The sequence below is a fragment of the Mixophyes fleayi genome, chromosome 5 (assembly GCF_038048845.1).
Source record: "Mixophyes fleayi isolate aMixFle1 chromosome 5, aMixFle1.hap1, whole genome shotgun sequence".
Classification (NCBI taxonomy): domain Eukaryota; kingdom Metazoa; phylum Chordata; class Amphibia; order Anura; family Limnodynastidae; genus Mixophyes; species Mixophyes fleayi.
Genome location: NC_134406.1, coordinates 194,305,661 through 194,326,711, shown reverse-complemented (window position 1 = coordinate 194,326,711; position 21,051 = coordinate 194,305,661). Strand labels below are relative to the sequence as shown.

At 36.5% G+C, this 21,051-nt stretch overlaps 1 protein-coding gene across 1 annotated transcript in view; it reads left to right on the top strand.

The window, feature by feature from the left end:
• Positions 1-21,051, top strand: part of ZNF407 (zinc finger protein 407) — a 414,057-nt gene that overhangs the window by 261,760 nt on the left and 131,246 nt on the right. The window contains exons 5-7 of the mRNA XM_075213220.1: positions 5,650-5,816; positions 11,877-11,960; positions 17,205-17,325. Of these exons, the coding sequence (XP_075069321.1) occupies positions 5,650-5,816; positions 11,877-11,960; positions 17,205-17,325 (372 nt within the window). The remainder of the gene's footprint in view (positions 1-5,649; positions 5,817-11,876; positions 11,961-17,204; positions 17,326-21,051) is intronic.

Here is a 21,051-nt window from a genome sequence, read left to right as displayed (position 1 = left end):
GCAGTCTTTCTTGGTCATGGGAAGATCCTTGCTCACTTTGTAGATTTTCAAAAAAACTAACTACTGACTAGAGAAATACTTATTTTATTTTAATTATAAGGGGGCATTTTTCTTATGTAACATTAGACTTCCTATTACTGGAGCCTGGATAGGTACAATCCTAAAAGTGCAGCTATCTCAGCCTTCAATCGGTGTAGGATGAGGAGACCCTCAAGAAGATGGTCTTTTCTTTCAAACTTTCAGCCGTTCATTTACTTAACTAGGGTCGTCATATCTATCTTACCCTACATGCTTTGCAGAAGGCTATGGGGGCCCACTCATGTCCCTTTGCCCTGGGCCACTAGCTTATTGAAGCACAAGTCCAGTTTTGGAGAATCCTCTGTTTCTCAACTGCCCCTGACCCCCCTAAATAGGAAATAAGTGGCTCCATGTTAAACGAGTTCCACAGTTTATATCTCAGCATAGTGGGTGAATGTAAATGTAAATTATTATCTGTTTTGTACTTGTGATTACAGGATGCATTAGAATGATAGCTCTAATCTATTGGTCACAGAAGCAAAGAAGGATCCAATCAGTGAACATGTTTATTGCCCAGGTTGCTTTAACAATGGATGTAACACTCCACTTAAAGGTAGTGATGATGGACACAAACACTTTGCATTGGATTCAAGCCCTTTCAATATAGAGCCAAAAATGGTTTCCACCCTTACCATAAATTTATATAGGAATTTGAATAACTGGACCAGTTCAAGGGAGTGATGAAAGCTAGGTGTCTAATCCGGGAAATGGGGTAGACTGCAATGAGCCACCCAATCAAAACTAGAATTCACTGGGTTCATTTAATTTCTCCTTTGGCCCACATATGAACAGATTAGGGAGACTGACATTATGGTGTAGTGCTGAACACAACGTACAAGGAGGACACCTAAAGATATGGGGCTTTAATAAGAATTTTTTACCAATTTATGGATCTCCAATAACTATGTATAAATGTTGCTGTGTAAGAAAGGGCTAGTGGGGGAAATTTTCCCAATTGTAAACCATATCTATGCAGACACATACAATTATTGGAGATCCAGAATTTGCTATAAATTGTTATCAAAACCTCATCATTATAGACACCCCTTGATGCCAATCAGTATGTGATATTGTTCTGTTGAAAGCTTTGTTGGTTACAAAAGAAAGCTTTGTCCTTCTGCCTGACTAGAGGATAAATGAACTGCACATGAACAGAATCTCTCTGCCCATTGGCTCAGTTAATACTAGAATGCTAGTCTAGATTGGGTGGCTCATTGTAGTCTATCATCTTCCCTATATTGTCCACACTGCTCCCAACACCCTAGGCTTGGTCCAATTCAATTTATGGCAGGGGTGGAAACCATAGTTGGCTCTATATGAAATGAACTTGGAGCCCATGTAATTTGTCTGTGTGTCGCAATACTATGTGGTTTGTTACCGCTCTTGTAAGAGCTATTTGAGCAATAAATATCTGTACTGCTAAGATCCTGCTTTATTCATATGATCAGCAGATTAGGACCAAAACTGTAATCCATCCCTTAGCTGGTTATCATTGAGCTTAGTGTCTTGTCTTGCAACAGCTATACACATTACCAGAAGGGTAAGTGATACCAGGTGCCTGTGAAGGAGTCTGGTAGCATCTGCAATACCCTCCCACATCTGGAGGGACCACATAGGTGCGCAGTTGACCCTCAGTCAATAAGTAGTTGGTGGCTAAGCAGTGCCAGTGGAAGTTACCATTGATATCAGGTTACTGACAGGGTAAGTCCATCATGTTACAGAAATGCAGTATTCTAATCTATTTGAGAGGGCTTGACCAGTGACAAATGCATAATTTTCCCACTGAGGACACCACAGTTGCCTGTTATCATTGTACTTTTGTAAATCACACTGCCTTGAGTAGAGGAACATGTGCAGTGCTGCAGTCTCTATAATGTAAACAACAATTTTGGTCTGCAGAGCTTTATCCAGGCACTTGTGATCCCCCTGCAATTTGCCTATTTGTACAGATACAATGTTGTTACGGATGACTCTCGAATATTTGCTACTTGAAGATGCGGGTGAAGCAGCTGAGAGAGCAGTTGAGTCCTGTTTTGAAAGTGATATGAATTACCCTACTATCCAAACTGAAATTGGTGGAAAATATGTTTATTTTTTTATAAATGTGCACTAAATAGTCTCTGTCCTGTGGTTTAAAAAGTAATTTCTGACAACTGATTACAATTTTTGTTTAAGATTTAATTTCTATAACACGCAATCTTGGTAGGAAGTCTGGCTTTTCAGTAGAATATATTTTCTCATATGATCTTTTTCTCACATGATAAACTTTTATTCTGCTAAAGAATGCATTGCATCAGTCACAGTTGCAATATTTTGTATCACATTTGCCAGAATACTCTTAAGGGATTATAAAATGATACATTTCTAAAATTGACAAACAACCGCTAAATAATCAAGCAGCAGTCCTAAATCTAAAGTAGATTGTCTTATTCTTTGAAACTTCTATTGAAGACACATTTTGAAATAAATGAAATCTGACAGAACCACCTTTATTCCACTTGTTCTAGGGTAACAGGGTGGCAGTCTCTTTTCTCTGTACCTGATATCATGTATTTTACAGAGTGCAAAAAACACTGAAGCTCTTTACCACTGTGATGTATGTGTCAATCATTTTTCACAAGAATGACAACTCTCTGCGGGAGAGTTTAATTTTACCTCAGTAAGACACAGATAACTGTGTGATGTGTCAGTTGCAACATAAATAAAATATGATCTATGATCTATTTTTTTGGAATGCATTCAGTTACTTTTAATCATGTTACTGTTGACCCTTTGACACATCATTGAAGGCTGTATTACTGTAAAGAATATATCCTTATTTTATAAAATAGATTTAATAAAATGTTAGTCTTTTTTTTTTTTTTTTAGCAAAATCATACTGTTAACAAATAGTATTTGTGTAATATTAACAATAAAACAAACTGTACTTATACATACTAAGTTATGGTCTTGTCCTTGCCAAATTCTTTGTGCGATTTAATAGGATATGTTATACTAGGACTGTGCTTAAAACTGAGTCAATTATTATGTGAGCCAGCCATTTTGAAAATTCAATAATATGTTATTTAATGTACACCATTATTGAAATCACAGTAGTTGTCAGCCATTTTGGGATACCCGTTACGGTATATCATTGTCTGTAGATATTTTCTGTATGCAGTAAGGTATGATAGCAGTGTTAAATGAAGGGGTGCTTTATTGCTACAAACTGCAACCTATGTAGGAGTCTTTCAGACTGGAACATTGAAAAAAGAAGGACGAGACCTTAGATTAAATAGAGAATGCAGATGACATAATGTTGAGTTTTAATTTGACCTGCGATCAAATATTTTGTTAATTGGAGGGAGTAGACATTGATGATGGAGTCGGAGAGGTTCAGTAGATCAGAGATAATTCACTGTAAAGATGCCTATGATGACCAATAACCAGGTCTTCAAAAATCCAAGCACCCATGCTTTTCCAGTACCCCATTGATTATTGTATTTTTCTGTCTAGTATAGTTGGCATTTAGCTATATTCTTACCTTGCACCCCTTGGGCACACACCTATGAGGCAATTAACTTGTAGGCTGGGCTAATATAATCCTGCCAATTTACTAGGAACTATTGATGACATTAATGTACAGAGTTATTGAGTCATCAGTGATGACACTGTTGCCTAGTGATTTGGTAATCTACTTTCTCATTACTATTTATTCAGCCCACACAATGCCTGTCCAAACCTGAAGGTCATTTACAAAGCGAAAAATAACTAAAGTGCAACAAAAATCCTCTCTGGCATTTTCATTTGTGCAGGTACACCTATATTTCCTACAAAGCATGTTTGTTAGTGGACCAAGACACACTTTGTCTCTTTGAATTTATTTTTACATTGGGCAAAGTGCAAAATGTTATAACCTCCAGATATCCCATCACTCTTATGATTTATGGAAGACATAAATGAGGCGTGCAGTATTTTAGAATTATTATTTATTTAAAATGAAACAGTGTAATTTAATGAAAGGTTGGACTTTGATGTGATGATTACACTTCTGCCCCGTGCACCAGACTGCCTCCCAGTAACATAGCGCACTTCTAGTCTGTGGAGTTGTCTCCTGAGAGAGGAGGGTAGATGTGCACATTTTTGTTCGCTGGGCGCAGCACCTAGATACATTGGTGCAAAACCAAGATGATTTTAGGTGCATCCAGTGAGGTTTTTTTTTAGCTTTTCTTATTGATGTAGAAAATACAACATAAAGCATCAAATACATTAGAAAACACATACATATTTTTCACAATTGCATTACAATCCAGTGAGTATTTAACAGCATATGCCCCTTTCTCATCCAGTGAGTTTTAAATTGAGGTCCACTGTGTGTAGGCAAATTTTTACATTTAAGTAACCACATTTTTCCTGTTGTCTGTACATTGTGTTAAGTATTCTAAAGCTGCATTACAACCTACAGTGATAAACATTTCTGTTTGCCACTTTAAAAAACGGCTGTTAAAGGAGGAGTGTGAGTAGTTGGCCCTGTTTTTGGCCAGTGCCTATGAGATGAACCGCAGAGCCCCAGGAAAACCGTCTGCACAGAGCAGCTCTCAGGGCTCTGAAGAGAGGACTTGTTAATTAGATTCAGATAGTAATGTAGGTTTTAAATTGATATAGTACTGAAAACTCACATTTAAAATAAACTCTTAAGCTTGGTTGAAATTTTGCTGCTTGGTAATTTGTTTGGTAACAAGTGTTAATCATTGGTTGTCCATTGTGTGGCACCATTTTATTATATTACATATTATTTTAGCAGAATCGGGCTACAATTTTAACCATTGCTATTCCATATTATTTTTGTCCATTTTGTGATCATTCCCCTATATATAAAATATAAATATGGAGATAAATGATGTTGTTTTGTTCATAATGTTATGTTCTACTGAACATCTATGTAAAAAAAATTGGCACACATTCATTTGTCAATTAATGTAAAGATATTCATGATAAATTGTGTATCTTTCTTTTATTAAAGCAATATTTGTAAAATGATAAGCAAGAAGCATATACCAGACACATACAGGAGCTGTAATGAACTGCCGTATATTGCTTTCCCCCCTCTCTGACAGAAGGGTTAAATGTGGTGGTGTAGCAAAGATGTATTTCATCACAGTACAGCATTTAGCACCATTTGGCTGTCTGAGCGCTCTTGAACAGATAGCTTTTCATTTAGCCTTTGCTCTGACAGCACATGCCCTGGATAAGTGGTATAGGTCTGTACAGGTGAAATCTATTCTCACATTTGCCTCAGGGGCGACTGGACGGTAACAGAATTTTTCAAACCCGTTGGGCCCAACCGCAAAGCGGAGAATAAATGGCTGACGTGCCAGGCCTCGACAGAAAAATCAATGCCTGGTTATACAGACATGACAGACTTAGGCTGCAGTTCTCTTCAGCAAAGGCGCTGCATTTACCAGGGGTTAGCTTTTAAAAGTCTCCTACTTGTTCAGGATTAGAAATGTCTCTCTTGATGTATACATATATTTTTTAAATAATTATGTCTTACATATACCTTTTTTTTTTCTCCTTTCTTTATTCATTTAGGAAATTTGCCTGCAACCTCTGTGATAGAAGTTTTAGAGAGAGATGGGCCCTGAACAACCATATGAAGCTGCACACAGGCGAAAAACCATTTAAATGTACCTGGCCCACATGCCATTATTCTTTCCTTACAGCCTCTGCCATGAAAGATCATTACAGGACTCACACAGGTCTGTTTAGAAATTATGTGTTCATTATCTTCTTGGTTATATATAAAACTCATTTATAGGCAAGTAATACTTTTGTTTTTAATTAAAACAAAGATGTTTTACCAAACACCATTAACATAAACATTGAGAGAGCAGACATTGTCCACTTTGAAACATCCGCTTGTAGTTCTAGCAGCTGTAAATGAAAATTGAATCTTTATGGTGCCTTATTTTAGTCTGGGAGATAAATGTTCTCGTCTTGCTCTCTAACCAGCTCTGCAATCTCTCTAACTCCTTTTCTGGCTTCCTTGTCCTCTTTTCTGTGATTGTTTTAATGTCATTGTTACTACTCCATTTCATTGTTTTATTAATGAATTGATAGTGTTTCATCCTACATTACAGCAGTTAAAAAATGTTGTTTTTTTTTTGTCCTTTAACTTTAGCAAGTAGAACTGATTCCCCCCACCCCTCAGTGCAATTAGAGGTGAGCAAAATTTGTAAAAGTGTTCAGCACAATAATTGCCTAAATTTGGCTACATTTTGCTTATTTCACTGGTGAAATTTGGCCACCCTTGTTCCCAGTCCCATCCCAACCACACCACACAGCAGATTGGATTGACCATACCTCTCAACTTTCTTGACATTTGCGGGACAGTCCTTATTTGAGACGTTGTCATCTTGATTGGGACAAAGCTTTTGGGACCGGAAAGTTAATGGATGTCTCCTGTTCATTGTATAGAAGAACAACAGTGATTGGGTGCCACGGGCACTTTCCACTGTTGTGATTGGCAGTCAAAGGGTGTTCTTTGGGGATGGGGGGCGGCCCAGTACATTGTCCTGGTTTTTCAGCTTAAGTAGCTGGGAGGTATTGATTGACCAATGTTGTCCCAGCTCCATTTATAAAAAGTAAATTCAGTGAAATTCAATGAAATGCAAATTTACAAGTACAGTGTGGAATAGCGAAGTATAAGCAGAACTTGAAGATTGTATTGCCTGCACTTTATGACCCTTTGGAATTTGACTTGTGACATTTTGCTCATCTTTACTTACAATGCTCCATTGTGATAGGCTGGGTTATTCTATGGTTCCTGCGTGTATTCCCTGCACAGTGCTGCATAATATGATTGGCACTCTATAAATAAACAATAATTATTACTGTTCCAGAAATTGTATTTGGCTTTCAGTACATACTACTTTATAATTAATAAGGATGGATGTAAATACAAATAGGCTGATAAGATGTCCACCTCATAGGAGAAGATTCTAGGTAAAAAGTTTCTTATTGAGAAATATCCCAAGCAGTTCATGGGAGGCCGGGTCTCTTTAGCTCCTGTGACAAGGGTGTTGACGATTTAAGGTCTCCAGCTTGCCCTGAGAGATCACTTATATCGAACCGCAGATGAAAAGCCAGTGCAGATGTAATTTATCGTCGGTGTTTCCTTCTAAAGAATAATTGTGGAGACTTGGTTAGATCAATAATATAGATTTTTGTTGTTAGGTCTTGTAGTCTGCACCATAATGAGAGAAAGGGGACAGTGGCTGTTTTCTAATAGATTATAAAGGATTGGTTTCCGTGTCTTTCTACATTTGAATGCAAAATGGCACACTTGAAACTAATTCATGGTATTAAGAAAAAAACTCTTTCCATCCTGTCTATGTGGTTACCTAAAGCAATTATTCATTTTGTCTGTCCAAGAAATTTCAAGGCTACAAGTGCAGGAATAAAAGTACTCACAACTAGCCAAAAGCAATTTCTGTCCCCAAACTAAGATTCTTTAAATGTGCCATTTTTCTGTGTCTCCGTGCTGTTCTCAATGACTTGGCAGTAATGTATTGTTTAGGTAAAATAAAATAGGGCTATGCCTGCCATTGTTGAAAGTCCAGACCCAGCTGTCAAATTGAAGATAGGGTAAGGAGTAAATATTGGACAGGCAAATAATGGCGCAGACCATGCATATACTGGCATACATTTACAGACATATAAATAGTGGCGCAGATCATTCATACACACACACTGGCACACATTTACAGACATATAAATAGTGGCGCAGATCATTCATACACATACAATGGCACACATTTACAGGCGTATAAATAGTGTCGCAGATCATTCATACACACATACAATGGCACACATTTACAGACGTATAAATAGTGTCGCAGATCATTCATACACACATACAATGGCACACATTTACAGACGTATAAATAGTGGTGCAGATCATTCATACACACACACTGATATACATTTCAGTACGTATAAATAGTGGCGCAGATCATTCATACACACTGATATACATTTAAGTACTTATAAATAGTGGCGCAGATCATTCATACACACACACTGATATACATTTAAGGACGTATAAATAGTGGCGCAGTTCATTTATACACACTGACACACATTTAAATTCGTATAAATAATGGCGCAGATCATTTATACATACACACATACACTGGCACACATTTACAGACATATAAATAGTGGTGTAGATCATTCATACACACACATACACTGGCATACCTTTACAGATGTAAAAATAGTGGCGCAGATCACTCCTACACACACACATACAATGGCACACGTTTACAGACGTATAAATAGTGGTGCAGATTATTCATACACACGCACACACTGGCACACGTTTACAGGCATGTAAATAATGGTGCAGATCATGCTTACATGCACACACAAACTGGTACACATTTTCATGCATGAACCATAGTACTTAATTTTCAGTAAAAATAGCATGGTTGGGATTGTACTACACAAAATGTGTGCTTAGATCACCTGCTTGGCCGCAAAGTGACCCTAGACCTTATTTTACAGTATTGGCAGCTATGCATAGACTTATTCATGACTAGGACTGTATTTATATTTTCTGTCCAATGATTGCGCTCAGTCACTGGTATTTCTGACATCACAAATGTTTTACTGGATGATGTGCTGCATGCATCATTTATCTTTATTTTTTATTTTTAAATAAGACACAACAGGTTAATTAAAATGCATAGCTTTCCCAAATAAAGAAACTGTTTCCCTGAGTTTTATGTATCATAGACCAATTAAATACTTTTTCATCTCTAAGATTAACAAAACCCTACACATCACAATCCTTAAAAAATGCCACAACCCCTGGTTCATCACAATTAATAGAACCTATCACAAAATCCATCAACACATTCCATAACCCCCATGACTTGATTTGCTTATTAGACATGTACATCACAGGGCAGCATGCAGTGTTGACGTTCATTGTGATACATGAGATCAAGGAAGACTATATGGGGTTACAGGATACCAATATTATAGATTCTCACAAATGTTTCAAAAGTCTTATGGAGATGATTTATCAAACCAATTCTGTAGTTCGAAAATTGTTGATAAATTCTCAGACTTTAGATGATGCTAAATATTAGAGCAAAATTTGAGCAAGGCGAGTAGGTCTGACCATGTTTAAGCTTACTAGCTACAAGGTTTAGTAATTTTGACAATATTTCCATGTGAATGGCATACTTTAAACTCAAACTTAGTAATGTTTGCATTTCAATTTAAAAATCTGATAAAATTCTATGAAATGTAGACACTTATGCTCAAACAGACACCATTTTGAATACTACACTATACTGTTTACTATAAGACTTTCAGAGCTGCGGTCATGAATGGATTGCTTACACAAACTTGGAGGTCAAGGGTAGGGCAGCTGCCGCTGTTGAACCAAATTGAGCTGGCCAATCGTACCCATACTTGCCAACTCTCCCAGAATATCTGGGAGACTCCCGAAATTTGGGTAGGTCTCCCGGGCTCCTGGGAGAGTAGGCAAATATCCTGCATATGGCATCTTGCTCCTCAAAATGACGCGATTCGTGGATTTTGGCCCCGTCCCCCGCGACAAAAATGGCATTTTGTCACGGGGGGTGGAGTCAAAATTACATCACGCCCCCCCTGCCTTGGATCTCCCGGAATGAATTTACCCAAGGTTGGTAAGTATGATCGTACCACAACCACGTTTGGGTCATTATACCAATGATTTCAAATTATTAGGGCATATCTAACCAACAAGCAGCATATACTACATGAGAGCTGTACACAGCATCACAAGTTTTAACAGTAAAGGTTCCATTTTTGAAGGGCAGTATATACAACAGAAAATACAGATAGCAGGTGTAATAACAGTGGATGAGTTTCTGAAAGAACTTTTTCTAAAATATAGGACTGATGAAGGGCCATGGATTGGCACTCGCACTGCACTTCAATCAGTCCACAGTTCAGGAAGGAGGAAACAGGAGTTACTGTTAGTTTCCTCTCCATGGTGGTAACCTGGAGAGCTTTTAATCAAATTATCTCCATTTGCCATTGATGGCTTTTATTCTGATTGAAAAATGCTTTCACTTAGGATGTGATTTGTAAATAAAATATTTGAGATATATGTTTTGTTTGTATATTTTTTTTACATAATGCACAGACCGTCCAGTATTGCTCTTGTTGCCAAAATCAGGACACTGATTTTTCACCCTTGATGTGTACCTTATTTTTCAAGTGCATGTTTGAACATAGAAATTATGGGGTCTATTTATCAAAGGGAGATAAACCCTAAATCCTGCAAAGACTGCAATATCCACAGGAGTTAGGGCTTCTCCCTATTTACCAAAGCCCCCAGCCAGTGAAGACTATTGCCGCTGATTGCCATGCAAGGGGCCTACTGTGATGCACAACAATAGAAAATATTGTTATAAGAGGAGTCTTGATAAATAAGCCCCCATATTTAAAGGAATCATATTACAAGAGGATAAAATTAATGTATCTTTCCCTATCTCCCTAAGTATCGTTTATGGATTGTTCTAACAATTATCCCAATGAACCAATCAAGCTACATATGGATTATCAAGTTCCCAGTCTTTAACATTGGTGGGGGAGGGCTTTGGTTTATTATGTGGTTGCACAATACTCCCAAAAAAATAAAACAAAAACAATTTTAGAAACTCAGAATTATGTGTAAAAAAAATATTCTGAAATGTATTTAAATAATATTATTCAAAGCTTCATTTGTGAAGTATTGTGTAAAGGATATTTCCTGCCCCTGAATAATGGGCCCAAAACCATGGAGCCCTCACAGTTACCCCAATAGCATTGCAACTTGAGCCCAAGAAAGTTGATGCTCAGGACTGCTGGATAACAGAGAGCCTGTAATGTATTTTAAAAGTTGACAAATTAATATTTAAGTCTAGGCAACACCTGACTGGGTAGCTCCAGCTTCTTTTCAATTAAGCTACCACCTGGTCTTAGAGTATATCATAGCAGTATCTGAAAACTGTTAGATGGATATGGGCTTTTTGCTATCTGGTGGACCTCTGTATTAAGCGGATTCAACTGCCTGGGGGCTAAGCTGAAGCATTATTTGGTACCAGTGGCATTCACAACAGAAGAACAGATGTCTCCCTGTTGCCCGGGGTTGGGGTGTTTCAGGTAGTGGACCTTTTATGGGTGGAATTTTCCCTTTATTTTATTTTGTAAAGTACCGGTAGACCGAACATATGATCCAATCCTTTATGATTAACAAGGGAAATTAATCTGTTTTTCTTATAAGTGATGCGTAGAAGCAAACATAATGCCAAATATAAAAGTAACTAATTATACCATACACAAACGTATGATATTAGTAAGTTTAAAATATCATTGTATAACGTGTATTTGCATTCTACATTTTAGGCAATATTTAGCGTGCTCAGAAAGGCCAGATGTATGGGAATTGTAAAAAAAAAAATCAGGATATGCATAAAAACTGTTCAAGTGCATAAAGCAGCCCCATCTGGAAGGCATCTAACAGAAATGAAGTTGTACAAAACCATTCCATTGATAATAAAGCTAATTTTTATGGGTCTGACAAGTATGTAATTATGTTCAGTGGTGCTTTTCAGATTTTATCACAGTCAATAAACCGCAGTGGTAATTTCATTCCCATTTGACATATTTACATGGAAACATTTGATTGGAGGAATTAGTAACCCTGAAAGCCTTGATAGATATGTTTTAACGATCTGTGACCTCTACAATCCCACATCTGTTTATTGTTGCAACAGGCGAAAAGTCGTTCTTGTGTGACCTTTGTGGCTTTGCTGGTGGGACCCGTCATGCCCTTACTAAGCATCGGAGGCAGCACACAGGTTGGTCATTTCATCTTTATCTATACCACAACAAAAGCAAGAGAAACACTGTATATACCTCCTGTCATCCTCTGTCTCTATTACAATAGCTATGTAACATTAAATAACTGATATGAACATAGACCAATATAAATTAAGGTAAAAGTAGTGGGCAGTACAGTAAATGTTATCCAATCACTATGAACAAATATAGACATTATGTCCCACAATACATTGCTTTGTATACTTGTTTAAATTGTAAAATGTGTTTGTGGTACAGATATAAATACAGTATTTATTGTAGACAGAGTATATTATGTTGATAATGTGAAGTACAAGTTAATGCAGTAGTAAAATTATTAATAACAAATGCACTGAATTTATGGGTTGAAAAATAACACACTTAACAATAGCTCTTATGCAGACCTGTTTTCATAGCATCATCTGCATAGACATCCACAGAAAAATGCAATGGATTAGGCATATTCAAGGGAGGGTTACATCAGGGCCAAAGGGAGTTTAGCCCAGTGATCTCCAATGCAGATTTTCCCCTAGCTAAGAATATGCACTAGTAACAATAGAGTAGCATAACTTCCCTATTGTTAGGACTGTATTATAGTTTTTTTGAACCAAGTATGGAGTTTTCAGTTGTTTTCTGCTCTAAGCGCCTCATTGCTAACTGTGCATACACATATTTTGTTGTTGTGAAGATTCTTATATGAATCCAAAAAAGGCGCTACGGAATTTGCTGGTGCTATATACATAAATGATGATGTTGATTGCTTTAATGTTTGAACAATGGGTTATTTGTTGTATTTTTAAACGTAAAAGTAATGACATCTATATATGCCAAGTATCCTTGTGCATATGATGTTTTTAGTATGTTTAAAATACAAAAAACTTGATTTTCACAATGTACGAAACTTTCACTATTCTAGGGGTTTACACAATTTTTGCCAGTTTTGCAGAAGGTTGACTCATGTGGTGTTATCTGCATAGACAATTTTGTAGCATGCCCATCACCTTCAGTCGCGCAACTCCGCAATATATTCATATTGCGTTAAATTCAAGCGATGTAATCACATCCATTGACTATAACAGGATTAGCAATTAATCCTTATTCTTTTATAGGTGGCTCAGGGCATAAAATGCTACTTTGCCCACGTAACGAGATTTCCGAGAAATTATTTCATACTAAGTAGCATAATGGTAGCACAGTATTTTCTAAGCACTTTACCCTTATAGTTTAGGACAAATTCTTGAGAGAAAAGCAAAGGGCCTGACTGACGCTGTTTCAGGGATTTGAATGTTGTTTCAACATGTGTTACCTGAAAAAATATAATTCTAAATATGTGAAATACTTTGATGATCCTAATAACACAAACATGATGTCACTGTAAGCATATTCTATATGAACATATGCTATGTTCTTTAGAAATATTTTCCAAAGTGAAATATGTTCAGATTTTGTCTACAAGTCGCAGAATGCCATCACAATATTACATAATTAGATCAACTAATTGATTGCAATTTTTCTTGATTTGTTTCCATTTTCAAAACATACAGGCAAAGTCTCAGTTCTCTGCCTTATATGAATTAAAAGCAGTCTTTTCAACTCTGTTCCGATCATAGAAGCACCTAGTCAGTTCATCATTCATTTGAAGATTGCTTTGTACTTCATAGGCTACACAGTCTTGACAGCTTCAAGAGACATCATGACATATAGTAGTATTTTGTTCAATCAACAGCATAGCCACCTCCAATTATACTGGAGATGATTGACAAATAGCTACCAAACGGAACTTCTGAATTATGTGACTGTCTTCTGTGTGAAGGATATCTGTGGCATAAATGACTAGGAATTGTTTTTTTACTAAACCTGACAAGTAACATTCATTAATTATAGGGAAAGTAATAAGAGAGGATGCATGAGAAAGATTTTACATAGACATTTTAACAAGCAGTACTTGATATCAAGACAAAAATATCTAAATGCATCTCCCGAGTATATTTTCTTATTGTTCCAACTGTATAATTGCATGCCTACAGGTAGTGGAGCTATTATGTTTTTTACAGATTGGCGACACATAGACCTTCATTAGATAAATGCTACCCACATTAACCCCTAGTATTAATAACCTGCTAAACAGTTTAATTGATATTGTTCTGAAAGTTCTAGTTGTTTTATATGTATATGCAAGTATAGGATCTCTTATCTGGAAACCAGTTATCCAGAAAGTTCTGAAAAACTAGAAATAAAAAAATTGAAGCTGGTTGAGGATTGTTATATACACTCTGGATCTGATGCAGAGTTGTGTGCAACCTGGGTGTAATTTATTACTCAAAAATGCACATGCACAAATAGCATTTTTTGGACCGTATGCGGAGATCTCATGATGCCTTCAGCTCTGCATCTGTTATATATGTGCTAGGTCTACTTACACCCACATACATAGAACCAGGTCGTAAGAGCAATATAACTTTGTTATTAGGCTTCATATAATACAGCAGCTATAACCTTCGTTCTCGCTTACACATGAAATCAGAATTTTTTTTATATATTTTTTTAATAAACACTCAAAATATATGCATGAGCAATGAAGAATGTACCCAGCAATCAGCCAATTAGAATCGCTTAGCTAATGCTGATGATAGTCATCACCATCAACTAGGCATGTGCAAATGATATAGCTGTAAAAGGTGCACTCTGCATCTACGTAAGTTGTAATTCCGATGCATGCCCTTACTGTACTGGGACTGCATTAGAACATCTTCCCCTCCCTCATCATGCCTCTTCAGGGGCAAGCGCGGATGCATGCAACATAGGTGCGGGATTTTGTGGGCATATGCAGTGCAAATTTATGCTATTTACGCTATGCAGTCAAGAATGCCTTCAGCTCTTCTTCAAGCCCACAATGAGGAGCACTGTTAGACATTTTAATGATATGGGGATTTTTTTTTGGGTGGGGGAGCAGTGTGGGATTTTTCAGCGTTAGTTGTGCAAGTAATTCATTTAGTTTAGGCATGGTACCAAGATTACAGAAAATTTATATATGATGGTATCCTAACTGTCCATTGTCTTTCTAATGGCAGCCAAACGCTCTCACATGCTTCTTTAGTAGATCCAAGCTGTCAATGTATTATTGTGTGTGCAGTTAATGTGTGAATGTCACACAGAATGAAAGTCACCCCAAAATTTACCAAATGGTACCATCACCCCGACATTTGTCCTATCCAACCCCAGCCTTATTCAACTTCCATATTAAGGATTTACTCCCATTGGTACATTGTACCCATGTGCACTTACAGCATTGCTAGGATATAAAATGCAGATCTTTGTCCCTGGGCCTTAGAACGGTGTCAGACATTTTATAAAGTGAACATATTTAGCATCACTATAATCAGAAGAACAGTCTGATTGCATTTTAGTGGCAATTCTATCTTTATCCTAACCACACATACAGTATGTATGTATATGGGAGAATGTTGTGTCTTTTAATACTACTCAATTTAGAATATTCCACTGCCAGAAATAACCCACTATATTGTAGCCAAGCACAATTTTCATCAACTTGCAAATTTATTTAATATATGATTTTGTTTAAATGATATATGCTTTGTAGCCATACTTTAAATCAAAGATGAAACGTGTACAAGATGAATATTGTCATGACAGTGCAAAGTCTTTGCTGCTACTGGAACTGAGAATAGGAATATTAAAACGATCAGCTACAGATGAGAGATTTTCTAGCTTTATTTCAATAATGTCCCCTATTAATACTAATTACACACTGCCCATTTAAAGTCCGGGAGTAAGCTCAGAGGCGGAGAAAGAGGAGAGGAAATTATCACAAATCTGTGAAGCCATCAATGAACATGTACTCAAGTTAATATAGTGAAATAAAAGAGCTGCTCTAAGTTTTGGTCTATTCTTTTTTTCATTTTGGAACGGAAAGATTCCTACATTATAAGCCAACAATAATAAACTTGAGCACACAAACTCTAAGAAATAGTTCAGTTGTGTTAGTAAGAAGGGCTAAGCAATAATTGTAAGAATATTATAATCACTAAATGCGTTTTCCTTCTGGCAATTCATAAACCACATGTTACGATTAATTTTAATTAGCCATCTTGTAATGTAGCTTTCCTTTATTATTTTTATGTATACCAACTCATTGTAGCAGAATACAAGCAGCGCTAAATGGAAGTGCACATAAGTTGCTATAACTTTCTATAGGAAATAGTATAATTCACGCATAGATCATCTGTATTTTGAATCTGTTTTTCCTGTTCTAAGCAAGAGACCATTTTCCTTTAGGCTGGGACAACAAGGGTAGAACATGCAAACAATTGCAGACCTAAATTGTCCATGTAGCTGAGCCCTTACACTACATTTTGCCAGCAGAATTTGGCCTAAAGTGTCCCCAGACCTACCCCAACCAAACAGCAGAATTAATTGCAGTCCTCGCCTCATTCATTATAAATTTCACTAAATACAAATTTATAAAAAAGTGTTGAAGGGTATTCTACAGAACGACAAAGCAAAAGCGAAACGCGAAGATTGTAATGTCACACCTCTGTGGAATAGCCGCTCCACCTCAAAACTAGATTTGTACTAAATTTAGCTGTATCTCTGCTTTCTGAAATAATGTGCAATGGGACAATTTCTCCATGTATACTCTGAGAGATTGCAAGACATTTAAAGAGTCATAAGATATAGAATAATGATGATCTTCAGAATGTACAATCCTGTTTTCCTATGGAAACAATTTATTATGTGTCTGTTACAATACCTACCAGAAGCCAAATAAATCTGAATGTATTTCCAGGACTGTTTTCATCCTAGGTTAGGACTTTTATGTGTCTTGATTTCCCAGTACAACCACCTTTTTCCACCCAAATATTTGATCTCACAATATCTATGTCCCATATGTCAGACTCCTGATGCACCTGATGTAACAAGGAGAGAATATGCCCTTTTTTGGGGCCTAAAGTGTGGGGTGGAATCTGTGACTTGAGCAAACTTCAGGTCACATGGAGATACCATTTTTTCATTTCAAAATGATGGGAGCCCTGTCTAAGTGACATGCAGCTGTGCTAGGATTGACATTGGGTCTTTGGGCAGGATCGTACAGTGTTTCCCAGAGGTAGATATTTCAATACTCTGTAATATAGTTTTTTGTTATCAATGTAATTATTTGTTGGGAAAAGGCACAAATAAAGTGCTGCTAACTGTTGTTAATTGTATCACTAACTTTTCCTCAGGCGAGAAGCCATTCAAATGTGATGAATGCAACTTTGCTTCTACAACTCAATCTCATTTAACCCGGCACAAGCGGGTCCACACAGGGGAGAAGCCATATATGTGTCCATGGTGTGATTACAGGTAATTACATTTACTTTAATAGGTCTATGACCCTCTTTGCAGATCTATACTGAATAATTTACAATGTAAATGCAATGTTATTCATTTAAGTTAACAATAGGTTTATAATATGAAAAACTTAAAACTAAAAATTCCTACAAGACTTCACAATAGAACCAATAAATAATAGAAAAAAATAAAGTGAACCAAGTGATGTATAAACTCTTAGTGGCCAAAATAGGAGAAATATATATAATATTTCAAATGCGGTGGCAAGATCTCTATATCTGAAGACTGAATATATGGAAAATAAGAAGATATAGAGTTCTTGACACCGCATGTGAAATAAGCATGTATATTTTTCATATTTTGGGCACTAAAGGTTTGTGATCTGCCAAAATAATCTAAGAAACAGCACAGTGGTTGTCCTAAGGAGTTTATTGTGGTAACATGTTAATGGGCAACTAAACTGAAAATACAAGTTGTCTTATATAAAAAGGATACTGATAACATTCATAAATATATCTGTGAAAGGTCCAGGAGCTTATCAGAACTGAAGTTATTTAACATGAGATAAAATTATGTAGTTGATCAGTTGCCTTCTTAAATAGCTTTCAAGCATTTCATACTTTTGAATAATTATTGTCATTGCTGAGATGTCAAGTTTGGTCACCATAGCAAGTAGCCAGCATTTTACCTGAGCAGCCATCAACATTTGCAGGACTGGAGCTAGTCTATCCAAAACTATTTCATAACTGATTTCATTGAAGTATGATAATCTACATAATTAAATATTTCTGTTAAACAATTAAGGAAAAATACTTTGATTCCACATTTTTAGCAGAGTTGATGAATACAACCACCTGTAGACACATTTTGAAATGGTGATAGGCTCTCACTACTAACTTTGATTGAAACTGTAAAAAAATGTTTCATACCATGATAGACAGTGCACAAGATGAAACAGTAGGTACTTTGTTCTGGAATATAAAAATACTGGTGGTATAAAAAAAACTTTTTGGACCTTGTGGTCCCTTTGTCAGACAAATCTTATATATGATACTGCAGTTACAAGGGTTACACCCAGAAAATTAGACATTGTGATGCTAGTTCACAACATATGAACAGCAGTGACCCTGATGAGCACTGGCCTTTCATCTGATACTTGGTTTAGAAGCTTCATGATCTCTTGAGATGTGTGGAGACAGCTTTCCTACTTATTGACCATTTTAGGACAGCATTCGATCCAAGCAAACATCAGAATAAAATTGGACATCATGATTTGAGTCAGCAAGTGTGATGTGCGAGTATTAAAAGTGATGAGCGATATATCCCTCAAAACAACTCTTGCCACACTAATTTTAGTGACACAAATGTTGATGTCATAAAATGCGCACTAATCCTAAGAATGGTGCAAGGACATGAGCCTGAAGTTGAAATTTCAATCCTTTTCAAACGTTGTCATAAGTTATGCTCCCAAAGTCCTCCGTCTATTTGAGACTCAACGTTTCCTTTGCGTACAGTAACTTTCTTGTCTTTGAGGCGATCATCTGGACTGCAAGAGTATTTGTTACTGATGTCTCTTACATTTCCTAAAATCTCTAATGTTGTATTTTGATCTAAACAGAAATATTTTTTTCTTGTCCTCTGATACATGGTTCATACAAAATGGCTACAGATGTTAGATATGCTCTGCTAACATACATCTCACGTTGATATGGAGAGAGGAAAGGGGTGTCCAGAACTAGGTATCTTTGTTAATAAAATATTGTATGTCTTACTGATGAATATATAACACAATGACAATAACTGTGTCACACACAAACTGACACACAGGGCTAATTTTGCAAACATACATTCTCTTAACCGGAGCATGTGGGCAAGGGGTATCTGGCAATCTGTTGCCAGGCTGGTTAAGTCACTTGGAAGAATGCTTTTGATTTGCAAAGCAGTGTGGAGCCATTTCCAAACATTTATGTGAGCTTGTATAGGAAGATGCTCGAACACCTAGATGCTACAATTGGAGTACAGTTATGTGCACTTGGGAAAAAATAGTTGAATTAAAAAGGAAAGACAGACAAGCTCCACAAATGGGACATAAGGACAGACTCAAAATGTCAGTCAAATAAGCTGCTGTGTGGAGCAGGGTAAATAGAGCAAATGTATTGGGTACTAATTATTTTTCTTCAATCACTTTATAATATGGGGCACTCACTCCATTTGTACTGGAATGATGCAGGATTGACGGGAGGTGGAAGGATATTGTAGAAAGCAGTCTGGCCGCTGGCAATATCACACGTCACAACTTTCTGGCAATATCACTGCCATATATGATTTTGCCCAGTATCACTCTTATATTAGATATAACTGGGTAGGCATTATCCCTGTCATTTTGCAGCTTGTTGGATATTATGCATGACTTATTACACATTTCTGGTCATTAGCACAGACATATTGAATCTTGCTGGGTATTATCACTAGCAGATTAGATCTTGCTGGACATGAACAATGTCATATTAGATTCTGCTGGGGATTCAATATTATATCTTTTATGCGCATTATCATGGTTAATTTTTTTAAAGATGTGTATTTAAAAACCAACATTATAACCAAGTTCAATAAGCACATATTAATATGGATTACAATTTCCTATTTCAGCCTGAACTGTGCCACATGTAACAAACTTCCAATTCCCCTGCTTGGTAGCAGGGTGTCCCTGGAAATTATTTAAAATGTTGGCAACCATGCAACCCAGGAGTTAGAGACCTATGACCTAACCAAACAGACAATATTTTACTATACTTTGAAAGTGTGTTATACTGAGTGTGCACCATGCAGTCCATTAAACACAGTTTATGATCTGTAGAGCCATGTTCCCATCTCTTTGCTTCTCTTGTTGCTCTCCTTCACTGCAGACTCCCTGCCACTAAGCAACAGAACACTTCATTCTAATTTTATCTTTATTATTCCCTAATGGGAATAGCTAAAATTCCCAGCCTGACTGGAAGTGGTTCTGGGTAAGACTATACTTTTTTTTATACAGAAGATGACACCCTGTACAGTAGCAAACTCACACGATTGGCTTACTGTATTTTTAATGTTTGTAGACTAATTAATTTGAATGTAACATAGCAATATTACTGGGTTTTTTCCCCTATAAAAATATATAATAACAAACCACTGTGTGGGTCTTTTATATTAGCCATGCTTCAGGTTTGTGTGTTCATGTTGGCATAGAAAAAAACCTTATTCAATTTGCATATAAATATTTATGACATTTCATCCATTCAGGATATGTATATAAAGTATGTGGGCTTACTTTACAACTGCCTGTAGCCTTTTTCCTTACACTTGACTGCAATCATAAATATCCTGCACATTAAAAATCATGATCATCCACCAAATCATTTATTACTGTTCAGAGAAGACCTAAGTGATATGATCACATTCTGATTGGTTGAATCACAGGCTCTAGAGAAGCTGGCCTTTTCAGCAAACCATGCTGAATATCTAAATTAAAGTTATGTGATTCTTATATCACAATTAAATTCATGAGGATTGTTTTCTTAAAGGGAACGCAGCATGAAAAACTACTGGCATGTTATAGTTAAATTGCTACTGTAGTTTAGTCATTATGTTAGATGCAAATTAAATGATGGATTCCAAAATGTAACATTAAAAACAGCTTACAGTAACACAACATTTTAGGTTTAATACTTAAAATATTACTCACATTTTATTCAAAAT